General features: G+C 41.1%; 2 protein-coding genes across 2 annotated transcripts in view; one reads left to right on the top strand and one right to left on the bottom strand.

Moving 5' to 3' along the window:
• The window catches only part of NOX3 (NADPH oxidase 3), a 698,296-nt gene that overhangs the window by 18,910 nt on the left and 667,170 nt on the right, over positions 1 to 12,216 (top strand). The window lies entirely within an intron of this gene.
• The window catches only part of TFB1M (transcription factor B1, mitochondrial), a 148,592-nt gene that overhangs the window by 69,295 nt on the left and 67,081 nt on the right, over positions 1 to 12,216 (bottom strand). Inside the window, exons 4-6 of the mRNA XM_075339673.1 lie at positions 9,677 to 9,785; positions 1,969 to 2,120; positions 829 to 948 (exon numbers count right to left, since the gene is read on the bottom strand). Of these exons, the coding sequence (XP_075195788.1) occupies positions 829 to 948; positions 1,969 to 2,120; positions 9,677 to 9,785 (381 nt within the window). The remainder of the gene's footprint in view (positions 1 to 828; positions 949 to 1,968; positions 2,121 to 9,676; positions 9,786 to 12,216) is intronic.

Here is a 12,216-nt window from a genome sequence, read left to right as displayed (position 1 = left end):
AGTTTTAAGATACGGTCCTGGCGTTTGCTGGTCCTTCTTGGGCGCCCTGGAGCCTTTTTGGCAACAATGGAAGCTCTCTCCTTGAAGTTCTTGATGATAGATTGTTGACTGAGCTGCAATCTTTGTAGCTGCCACACTCTTCCCGGTTAGGCCATTTTTGTGCAGGGCAATGATGGCTGCACGTGTTTCTTTAGAGATAACCATGGTTAACTGAAGAGACACAATGATACCAAGCACCATCCTCCTTTTAAAGTGTCCAGTGGTGTCATTCTTATCTAATCATGACTGATTGATCGCCAGCCCTGTCCTCATCAACACCTACACCTGTGTTAATGGAACAATCACTAAAACAATGTTAGCTGCTCCTTTTAAGGCAGGAATGCAATGATGTTGAAATGTGTTTTGGGGGTTGAAGTTCATTTTCTTAGCCAATATTGACTTTGCAAGTAATTGCTGTTAAGCTGATCACTCTTTATGACATTCTGGCGTATATGAAAATTGCCATTAGAAAAACTTAAGCAGTAGACTTTGTAAAAATTAATATTTGTAGCATTCTCAACTTTTGGCCATGACTGTACTACTACAAATATTTTCAAAAACATTCATAAAAAAAAGAAAATAAATGTGAGAAAGCAATCATCCTTAAAAGGGTTTAGTTACATAGTATGGGATGGCTGCTGAATATATTGCTGGGTCCTCCCCACCAATCACTACATCTGGGGTCTTGCATTCCTCTTGGCAAGATAGGACCATCATTTTTACATATTTATGAACCTTAAGATTTACATACATTTTACATAAGCCCTTTACAAACATGCAGCATCTTACCTCAGGTTTTGGGACAAAGGCTCGACCAGGAATAGTAAAGAAATGTTTGACTTGGCACAGATACTGAGTCATAATGGACAGTCTACTCCTCTGTTTACCACCAATGGGTGCAACCATCCTCTGAAAAGAATTTAAGAAGCATTTTTTCATATGAAGAATACTTTCTAATCACATTTAAATCAAGAACTGTAAAAGAAAGTGTAACTTATTTCAAGAGATTGCTCAGAATATCAGTAATAAGAACTAATACTTGTCAGAAAATAAGAAATAACACCATTTCTGATTATTATATTAATTTTTAACCTTTCTCTTTCTCCAGATTTCACCTCTGCAAGCTCCAGTTCTAATTGTCAGTTTTCCCAGAGCCAGGGGGTGGAGACTAACTTGTATGATGTCTCCCATACACAGTACACAGAGACATAAGGGATTCCAGCTCTGTATATATGATCAGAAGCAGCAACACGTAGGGCATTTTAGAGCAGTAATAAGCAGTGTAGCTTTAATTCCAGCTCTGTGCTAAGACCATTAAGCAGCACTATCTGTGTATCCGTCTGCTTTGAAGATAATGTGGTGGAGAGGTGGGAGTAGTAGTCTATGATGCTGATGATCCAAATAATCCAGGAAAGCAGATGTATTTCTAAGTGACTAAGTACGCATCATTTTTTAGAAAAGGCTCTAATGATCAAATTACTTTTATAAATTTTTGTTTGCATACACCAAGGAACTTGCTGCAAACGTATGACCACTAGGTGTCTCACTAGTCCACTGCCTGCACTTCATCGTTTTCAGATTTATATTTTTAAAATATTTAGAAAACAATGCATCATTTCATTTACATGTCACAAATACTTGCTACTTTATGTTGATAGATCACATAAATCTTAATAAAATAAATTTAATTGTGGGTGTAATGTGAAAAAATGTGGAAAAGTCACAGGGTATGAATACTTTTTCAAGTACCATGACATAGTAGGTTAGCTCAACCTACCCAGTCTTTACAGATTGTGTTAATACTTACAAAAATCTGGGATATAGTTAAATATAAAGAAGTAAAAGAAATGTGACTTATTGGCGGGTAAATAATTAGAATTTATATGTGCCCCATAATGTAAACGGTGGTTTCTACTAGGTTGACCTTACCTCGGCTACTTCATGCTGGAATGTCAGAGTCATTGGAGTCCTGCCATATTTGAATGGACCGGTTTTGTTGGCCATTTCCTCTAACCACTTGATGATTAGAGGTGTTGAGACGTTAAAAGGCAGATTCCCAATAATATGTATATTTGGAGGAACTGAATAAAAAAAGAATGAAAACACATTTGTATTCTCTTTGTATGATGTTTAAACTCACCAATAACACTCAATATCCTTAAAGAAGTTATCCTCTACCCTAACTGATTTCATTTTCTACCATGTGCCACTTCTTATTATAGTAATATAAACCTTTATCATACAGTTAGTGTCACTTGGTGTCTGCCAGCTGCAGCTCTGATGTCTACATCGATCTCTTCCCTACCAGACTTACTGTGTTAATACTACATGTTCCATCATACATTGCTGCAGCCTGTTTGCCAGCACTTAGCTCACCCCCTCCCTTCTCCACCTTGTGCAGCTGAAGATATTTGGGGGATACAGAGTGTCAGTACGGCACAGGTTAGGTAACAGATCATTTGGCAATTGCCAGATGATCAGTACAGCCCTACCACTCTATGTGTTATGCAAATTTCAGCACTTTTCAGCTGCCCATGTCAGTGATTGGATTACCTAAACCCTTTGCTTTTGAAATGCAGATTGTAGCACATCACTAGATGTTGGCCCCTCCTGTTACTGCTGAATGAAACTGTCAGCTCAGCTTGTGTTATATTAATTGTGATGCACTCCAAAATATTCGCACCCACCAGCAGTAGCCCAATGACAACTTCCTTTCATTTTCTCTGATTTCTGTGCTTGAAAAGGAAGTATTGGACATAACAGAGGAGGAAAAAGAATCTGCATAACAATCCAGTACTATGTGATCCCTGCTGAGATGACCTCATAGAAGCTATATAGCCAATACAAGTATATTACACAAGGTATTGTTTAGAAGAACTATGATATATATAGCAACGGGATGAAAAAGTAGTGAAAAACCACTTTGATTTCATTTAGCAGACTAAAGCCCCCGTCACACATAGCGATATCACTAGCAAGATCGCTGCTGAGTCACAGGTTTTGTGACGTATCAGCGACCTCACCAGTGACATTGCTGTGTGGCACGTAGCAGCGAGCGGGCCCCTGCTGCGAGGTCGCTGATCGTTACAAAACGATCAGGACCTTTTTTTGCTTGTTGGTCTGTGCAGCACGCATCGGCATGTTTGACTGCGGGAGACCAACGAGCACCGACTCGTGTAAGCAGAGTACGCTGGTAACCAGAGTAAATATCGGGTAACTAAGCAAATTGCTTTGCTTGGTTACCCGGTATTTACCCTGGCTACAGCATACGCCGCTTACAGGCTGCCAGCACTGGCTCCCTGCATACGTAGCCAGGGTACACATCGGGTTACTAAGCAAAGCGCTTTGCTTAGTAACCCGATGTGTACCCTAGCTACGTATACAGGGAGCCAGCACTGGCAACCTGTAAGCGGTGTACGCTGGTAATCAGGGTAAATATTAGGTAACAAAGCAAAGCGCTTTGCTTAGTTACCCTATATTTACCCTGGTTACCAAGCGCAGCATCGTTACACGAGTCACTGGTGGCTGGTGAGATCTGCCTGATTGACAGTTCACCAGCGACCATGTAGCGACACACCAACGATTCCTGCCAGGTCATATCGCTGGTGGGATCGTTGGTGCGTCGCTACATGTGTCGGAACCCTAAGACTTGGCTTATCTTATCCAGTTTTCCAAACAGTTATTTCCATCTTATAAAGCGATTATGAATTGCTAGGATTCCATCATCAAATCTGTGAGTGATATATATACCAAGAATAATGGGACTGCAGGGTTCACATAAATGTGGCTGTACAGCAGCTCCCTGCACAGTAGGTGATCAAGATGCTGGAGGGGGCCCCTTCATTTTTAAGATCTGTCAAAGTTCCAAAAGTCAAACACCAGCCTCATATGTTATAACTGTTGGTATATAGCAATGGGACTTTTTAACTCTAGCTCCTAAATGTGAAGATAGCTATGGAACAGACAAGCACGGTTGAGCTGCATTGTTTCCTTGTCTCCCATAGAAGTTATTAAACGTTACAGAAACTGCATAGCATGGCAAGCTAAGCTGTTTTTATATTTCCTAAACATTTCTATGAGAGGTACAGAAAGAGCAGAGGCAGCCGCTCTTGACTACTTTTGGAACCTCACCTCCAGGGGCCAGCTCTTGGATTTCAATATTTTTATTGGTATATACAGCACAGACCAAAGGTTTGGACACACCTTCTCATCTCTAGAACAACTATTAAGAAGAGACTTTGTGCAGCAGGCCCTCATGATAAAATAGCTGCTAGGAAACCACTGCTAAGGACAGGCAACAAGCAGAAGAGACTTGTTTGGGCTAAAGAACACAAGGAATGGACATTAGACCAGTGGAAATCTGTGCTTTGGTCTTATGAGTCCATATTTGAGATCTTTGGATCCAACCACCGTGTCTTTGCAGAAAAGGTGAACGGATGGACTCTACATGCCTGGCTCCCACCGTGAAGCATGGAGGAGCAGGTGTGATAGTGTGGGGGTGCTTTGCTGGTGACACTGTTGGGGATTTATTCAAAATTGAAGGCATACAGAACCAGCATGCCTACCAAAGCATCTAGCAGCGGTGTACTATCCCATCCAGTTTGCGTTTAGTTGGACCACAATTTATTTTTCAACAGGACAATGACCCCAAACACACCTCCAGGCTGTGTAAGGGCTATTTGACTAAGAAGGAGAGTGATGGGGTGCTACGCCAGATGACCTGGTCTCCACAGTTACCAGACCTGAACCCAATCGAGATGGATTGGGGTGAGCTGGACCGCAGAGTGAAAGCAAAAGGGCCAACAAGTGCTAAGCATCTCTGGGAACTCCTTCAAGACTGTTGGAAGACCATTTCCGGTGACTACCTCTTGAAGCTCATCAAGAGGATGCCAAGAGTGTGTAAAGCAGTAATGAAAGCAAAAGGTGGCTACTTTGAAGAACCTAGAGTATAAGACATATTTTCAGTTGTTTCACACTTAAGTATTTAATTCCACATGTTTTAATTCATAGTTTTGATGCCTTCAATGTGAATCTACAATTTTTAGAGTCATGAAAATAAAGAAAACTCTTTGAATGAGGAGGTGTGTCCAAACATTTGGTCTGTACTGTATATTATAAGACTTTTATGCAGATCAGTGTTTCAAATCAGCATTTAAATTATGATCAACAACCAGTTTAGAAATACATGAAACAATTTTGGGATGTAGGAAAGGAGGGGAGGGAAAGAAGTAGAGAGGAACTTTATTGATGAAACAATATGAAAATAGGGATAAATGGGGATAGGAAAGAAATGGGGGAGAACGAACGTGTAGAGAACTTATTTACATTTGAATCTATATATATCATTCAATTGTTTTTCCTGATTAATTATATACAGTACAGGCCAAAAGTTTTGGCACACCTTCTCATTCAATGAGTTTTCTTTATTTTCATGACTCTGAAAATTGTAGGATTCACATTGAAGACATCAAAAGTATGAATTAAAACATGTAGAATGAAATACTTAAAAAAGTGTGAAACAACTGAAAATATGTCTTATATTCTAGGTTCTTCAAAGTAGCCACCTTTTGCTTTCATTACTGCTTTGCACACTCTTGCCATTCTCTTGATGAGCTTCAAGAGGTAGTCACCGGAAATGGTTTTCCAACAGTCTTGAAGGAGTTCCCAGAGATGTTTAGCACTTGTTGGCCCTTTTGCCTTCACTCTGCAGTCCAGCTCACTCCAAACCATCTCAATTGGGTTCAGGTCTGGTGACTGTGGAGGTCAGGTCATCTGGCATAGAACCCCATCACTCTCCTTCTTAGTCAAATAGCCCTTACACAGCCTGGAGGTGTGTTTGGGGTCACTGTCCTGTTGAAAAATAAATTATGGTCCAACTAAACGCAAACCGGATGGAATAGCACGCCACTGCAAGATGCTATGGTAGGCATGCTGGTTCTGTATGCCTTCAATTTTGAATAAATCCCCAACAGTGTCACCAGCAAAGCACCCCCACACCTCCTCCTCTATGCTTCACGATGGGAACCAGCCATGTAGAGTCCATCCATTCACCTTTTCTACAAAGACACGGTGGTTGGATCCAAAGATCTCAAATTTGGACTCATCAGACCAAAGCACAGATTTCCACTGGTCTAATGTCCATTCCTAGTGTTCTTTAGCCCAAACAAGTCTCTTCTGCTTGTTGCCTGTCCTTAGCAGTGGTTTCCTAGCAGCTATTTTACCATGAAGGGCTGCTGCACAAAGTCTCCTCTTAACAGTTGTTCTAGAGATGAGAAGGTGTGTCCAAACTTTTGGTCAGTACTGTATGTATTCAGACTGGAGATAGGGAAGAAAAAGAAGAGGAAAGAAAAAAGAAGAAAAGAAAGAAGGGAGAGAAGGAGAAGTTGGGCCTTTTATCATATTTGTCAGAGGACAGTTGACGATAGTTTCTCTTTTACTTTACTCTGTAGAGTTATGATCCAGAATGCTCCCCATATAACAGCCAAGCGTCTCATCTCTTTCGATACGAATGAAACAAGATGTTGTATATTGCATGTTTATTTTCAAAGTCGTGATGAATAGTCAGCATCTTGGTCACATCATCAATGTTTGGAACGGTGTCTTTCTTCCAGTTAGCTAATAAAAAAAGAGGCATTTGAGGTGATAATTTGATTTTGGAATTGGTAATCCTGTCAATTAGGTGTGATACACCCCTCCAGAGACATTTTATCCTTGGGCAACTCCAGAGGATGTGAATTAATGTTCCTCTCTCATTGCAATTTCTCCAACATAGTAAAGAATTCTTCGGATCAATTTGATGTAATTTTGAGGGAGTGAAGTACCAATTTGTGATAACCTTATAACAGGACTCATGTAGTATTGCAGAAATGCTTGAGGAACAAGTTGCTTTGAGGCTAGATTGCCAATTTTCTACTGTGAATTCTTTATTCAGTATTTTCCCCCATTTCTCTATGCATCGTAAAGTATTTGGTTTAGAGTCGTTATTCACAAGGTCATAAATACATTTAGTGTTCCATAAGTGTTTCTTCTCCGTATTGCAGAGGTCAACAATTAACTCTGGAAGAGAACGTCCACCCACCAAAACTTTGTGAAGAGCTTCTCTCCGTAAAATCAAAGTTTTAAAATCAAGGTCAATTATTTTAAATTTTCATTTTAGGTCAAGAAAATTAATAAATTTTTTCCCATCATGGATATGACAGATTTTTCTTAATCCCAGACTTCGCAAAAAGAGAGGAATCTGCACATCTAATAGGAGTGATAGGGTTTTTAAAGGAAAGTTGTTTATCTGTTCATACTTTGTAGTGATGTTTTTAGGCTTGCATTAGCTCTGCTAGGCAACAAATCGTAGAAGCTAAAGTAGGGTAGCTAGGTATGAGTAGAAAGGTAGAGAAAATTTAGGGTTTAAAAGATTGAACAACAAAAGGGAACTGAAAGAAGAGTGATTAGTCCAAGTAGACTCCAAATCTAACCATGATGGCGAATTTTCATTGTCAAGCCAATAAACACTTTGCTTTGTCATATTAGTTTTATAGTAACTATCAAGATTTGGCACGCCATATCCACCTCTGTACGCTTCATTAATATACTGTTTGAGAGTCTTGGCCTTTTCTTGTTCCATACAAAATTATTTACTATTGATTGGAGCTTAGCTATATAATTGGATGGGATAATTAGCCCTAAAATAGTAAAGGATCTTGGGCAATACCAACATTTTAAAAGACATTATTTTTTGAGTGGATTCAATAAGGTCTTCGGCTAAGTTCACATTTCCGTTGATTTGTATCAGTCACATGCGTCGCTTGACGCATGTGACTGATGCGCTGTTCAACGCTGTACAACGGATGACAAAGAACAGAATTCTTTGTCGGATTCCGTTGTGTGCGGGGGGGGCGGAGTTCTGGGGCAGAGCCGAGCGGGGGGCGGGGCCAGGCGCTGAGGATGTCAGTGGAAGTGCTGCGGTCTGCATGGCTGGGGACAGGTGAGTGTATCTGTGAGTGAGTGAGTGTGTGTATGTGCATGTATGTATGTATGTATGTATGTATGTATGTATGTATGTATGTATGTATGTATGTATGTGTGTGCACATGCAAAGTGCGGGAGGGGGCGGAGCCGAGCGGGGGGCGGGGCCAGGCACTGAGGATGTCAGTGGAAGTGCTGCGGTCTGCATGGCTGGGGACAGGTGAGTGTATCTGTGAGTGAGTGAGTGTGTGTATGTGCATGTATGTATGTATGTGTGTATGTATGTGTGTGCACATGCAAAGTGCGGGAGGGGGCGGAGCCGAGCGGGGGGCGGGGCCAGGCGCTGAGGATGTCAGTAGAAGTGCTGCGGTCTGCATGGCTGGGGACAGGTGAGTGTATGTGTGAGTGAGTGTGTGTATGTGCATGTATGTATGTATGTATGTATGTATGTGTGTGTGCACATGCAAAGTGCGGGAGGGGGCGGAGCCGAGCAGGGGGCGGGGCCAGACAAGGGTGTCAGTGCTTGTCTGCATGGCTGGGGACAGGTGTGTGTGTGTGTGTACATACATGTGCGGAGTGCGGGAGGGGGCGGAGCCGAGCGGGGAGGTGTCGGCCTCCCTGCACACGTAACCAGCCTAAATATCGGGTAACAGCAAAGCACCCGATGTTTACCTTGGTTACCCGATATTTACCTTGGTTACGGGCCTACACCGCTTAGCGCTGGCTCCTTGCACCGTAACCAGGGTAAATATCGGGTAACCAACCAAAGCTGGTGACGTCTGCAGGGAGCCAGAGAGCATGCGCAGCGAAATCCGACGGATCTCGCTGCTCAAAAAACGTTACATGCTGCGTTCCTCCCGCCCGGCGGTCAGTCGTTCCACGACTGATCAGTCGGGCGGAGGGTGCAACGCAGCATCATCAGTCACAATCCGCTGCTCATACAAGTCTATGGGAGCAGCGGAATCCGCTAAACGGATTCCGCTGTTTACAAGAGCAGCGGATTGTGACTGATAGATTTTAGCGGAAATGTGAACTTAGCCTTCCATGTTTAATGCTACTAAGGAGTTAAAATCTGTAGTGATTGTTATTCCCAAGTAGGTAATGTACTTGTCAGTCCAAGTAAATTTAGAAAAAAAAATTAATGTTGTTAATAGTATAATCATCAATGAATAAGGGCAAGATGTTTGATTTTTCCATGTTCAGTTGGTAAAATGAAATCTTAGAGAAGGAATCAAGCACTTCGTGTACTGCTCGGACAGAGTTTATCGGGTCTGACAATGTAAGAATAAAGGGGCCAGCTCTTGGATACTATTATTATCATCTCAACCATGAACAGCTCAGATGGAGATAATTCTTTAGCAGTCATCTGGAAGTCTTTACACACTTGGATAACTGTTAAAGACTATTGACATTACTGAAAAATCACTGAATTATATGCATTATTGAAGCATGCAAAATCTCTCAAACTGATGTGATATCTAGCCAACTGGAACTGCATTACGGTTTGTTGTTTGCTGCATTCATATACTATGTGCTTCTTATAGAAGAATTCCCGCTAAATGTTTTACAGTGTGACATTCTTAGATAGTAAAAGTGATAATACACAAAAAGACTAGTTATCGGCATGCACTCTGACACAAACAAAAATTGCATATTTTTTCAAATAATTATGGCTTACCATCTTCCCATGGTTTTCGCAAATGATTGGGAAATGCTCTGTCCATCTTGTATGTGAGAATGTCCCCATGGACAATACGCACTTTTCCCATAGATGCTTCATTTAACATCTGTAAAATAAGCAATTTCTAGTAAATATGGCCACATTAGTAATAAAAACCTTCTGTATGTCTCACAGTCAGACACTGGGGCCACAATATGTCTTGGTTACTTTTATTAATAAGTACAATTTGTGTGATGGTATCAACACTCATGAACAGAGATGAACGGACCCGTGGAAGTTTGGGTTCTGGGGGTTTAGCCAAACTTTTTATAATGTTCTCTTCTGGACCCGGACTAGATATGAACTTCATTTGAAGTTGCTGATTGGCAGCTCACGTCTCCACCCACATACAGCCAGCCATAAACAGAGCACTTCCAGGGGAAGGTGGGTGGGTATTTTTGTACATGCACACTACATTGGATCACTGTTGTTACCCCCTGTGCGAGCCATTCAGACACTGCACGTGGCTCGCACTAGGCTGAGTATCAAGCATACCCGAGCATAGCGCTACTTGCACGAGTGGTTTGCATATGTAAAGCATCCCAACTACGAAATCGAACTGTGCTTTTTTTTTTGCAAAAGGTTGTGTTCAAAATGAACTCCAAACGCCAAACCTCAGGTTTGCTCATCTCTAGTCATAAAAGATCAATCTTGAACATTGCAAAACATAAAAAAAAGTAACATACATAAAAAGAAAGAAAATTCAGTTGATTCTTTTCTCTGTCACAGTAGCCAGACCAAAACCACCAGACCGGCGTCTCTTGGGTTTAGTCTCTTCATATTCAAGGGCTTTGTTTCTGCTTCACAGTTTTTTGAATTTTCTGCCTATTTTTCTCCTAAATATCTGCAATGTACTTTTTTTTTTAAAAACACATATTGGGGAGGATCAATAAGCTTAAACAAAACAGAATTCAGTGTTAATTTAGAGAAAAAAAACTTTTATATGCCGCGCAAGATATGTATTATATTTTTTAGACACCTTTTTTGACTTGCTGAACAAAGGAGCATGGCTTGATATCCAACATGTGGAAGAATTGTTTTAGAATTGTGGAAAATAAGATGTGATGTAAACTAAACTGTCTACAAATGTGCAAATTGTATCAAACAACATGAGCCACTTGGACAATGTTGCAAATTGTAAGACTGTCCAGTCAAACTGGTCATGATCTTCTGCACACACACGGAAGCATAACATCCCTGCACAGATACAGGAGATTCAGCAGTTCTGGTTCAGTGTGTGCAGAACACATGAGAAAAAGTTTTGTTACCATGTTAGCCATTTGAAAAATGACTGATTGCTCTCAGTGAGAGAAACAAAATTATAATCTTGTTGTGATACCTTTTAATGGCTAACTAAAATAAAATGATGTTACAAAGCAAGCTTTCGAGATATCTCAGGTCCCTTCATCAGGCATGATATGACAAAATATCTGAAGAAACACATATATACACAAACAGAGCAGAGGGATGTCATAACAAAAGGACATATAAATAAACACTGAGCTTAGAGAGTGAATCCTTAATCAGCTTTGATTAGTGTTGTGAAAGTTTAAATGTCCCAAAATCCATGTAGGATCAGAGGTCTGCTGCCCTCACAGTCTCTGGAGCAGACCTCTCAGATTCTGTAGTGTGTCATAAATCCTCCTGACAGGTTGAGTCCTGTGTCCACAGAGTTAAACATTTTAATGAAATTGCATTCCCAGACCCTTAGATGATTCTGTGATCTGAAGTTTCCAGTTAATGTGACGACTTTCATGTGGTTTAAGTTGTGTCCTGAAGCAGAGAAATGTTTGGCCACAGGTAAATGTTTTTTTTTGTCTGTAATTGTGTGGCGGTGAGAGCTCATCCTTGCTCTCAGTCTCTGTCCTGTTTCTCCAACATAGAGGCCCCCAATAGGACATATAGTGCACAGGATTAAGTACACCCCGTTGGAAGAGGAACACTAGCTAACATGGTACCAAAACCTTTTACCTGCACTCATGTAGAGACCAAAGACGGGATACAGATCCCTGACACACAGAAGGACTATAAGATTCCTGGGACATTCACATGTTCCTCTTCCAATGGGTTGTACTTAATCCTGTGCACTATATGTCCTATTGGGGGCCTCTATGTTGGAGAAACAGGACAGAGACTGAGAGCAAGAATGAGATCTCACCGCCACACAATTACAGACAAAAAAAAACCATTTATCTGTGGCCAAACATTTCTGTGCTTCAGGACACAATATAAACCACATGAAAGTTGTCATATTAAAAGGCAACTTCAGATCACAGAACCATCGCATGGTCTGGGAATACAAATTCATTACAATGTTGAACTCTGTGCACATGACTGAACTTGTCAGGAGAATTTATGGCCCATTACAAAATCTGAGAGGTCTGCTTCAGAGACTGCGAGGGCAGCAGACCTCTGATCCTACATGGATATTGGGACAATAAAACTCTCACACCACTAATCAAAGCTAATTAAGGACTCACTCTCTAAGCTCAGTGTTT

Source organism: Anomaloglossus baeobatrachus, chromosome 3 (assembly GCF_048569485.1).
Source record: "Anomaloglossus baeobatrachus isolate aAnoBae1 chromosome 3, aAnoBae1.hap1, whole genome shotgun sequence".
Lineage (NCBI taxonomy): Eukaryota > Metazoa > Chordata > Amphibia > Anura > Aromobatidae > Anomaloglossus > Anomaloglossus baeobatrachus.
This window is presented reverse-complemented; position numbering and strand designations above follow the sequence as displayed.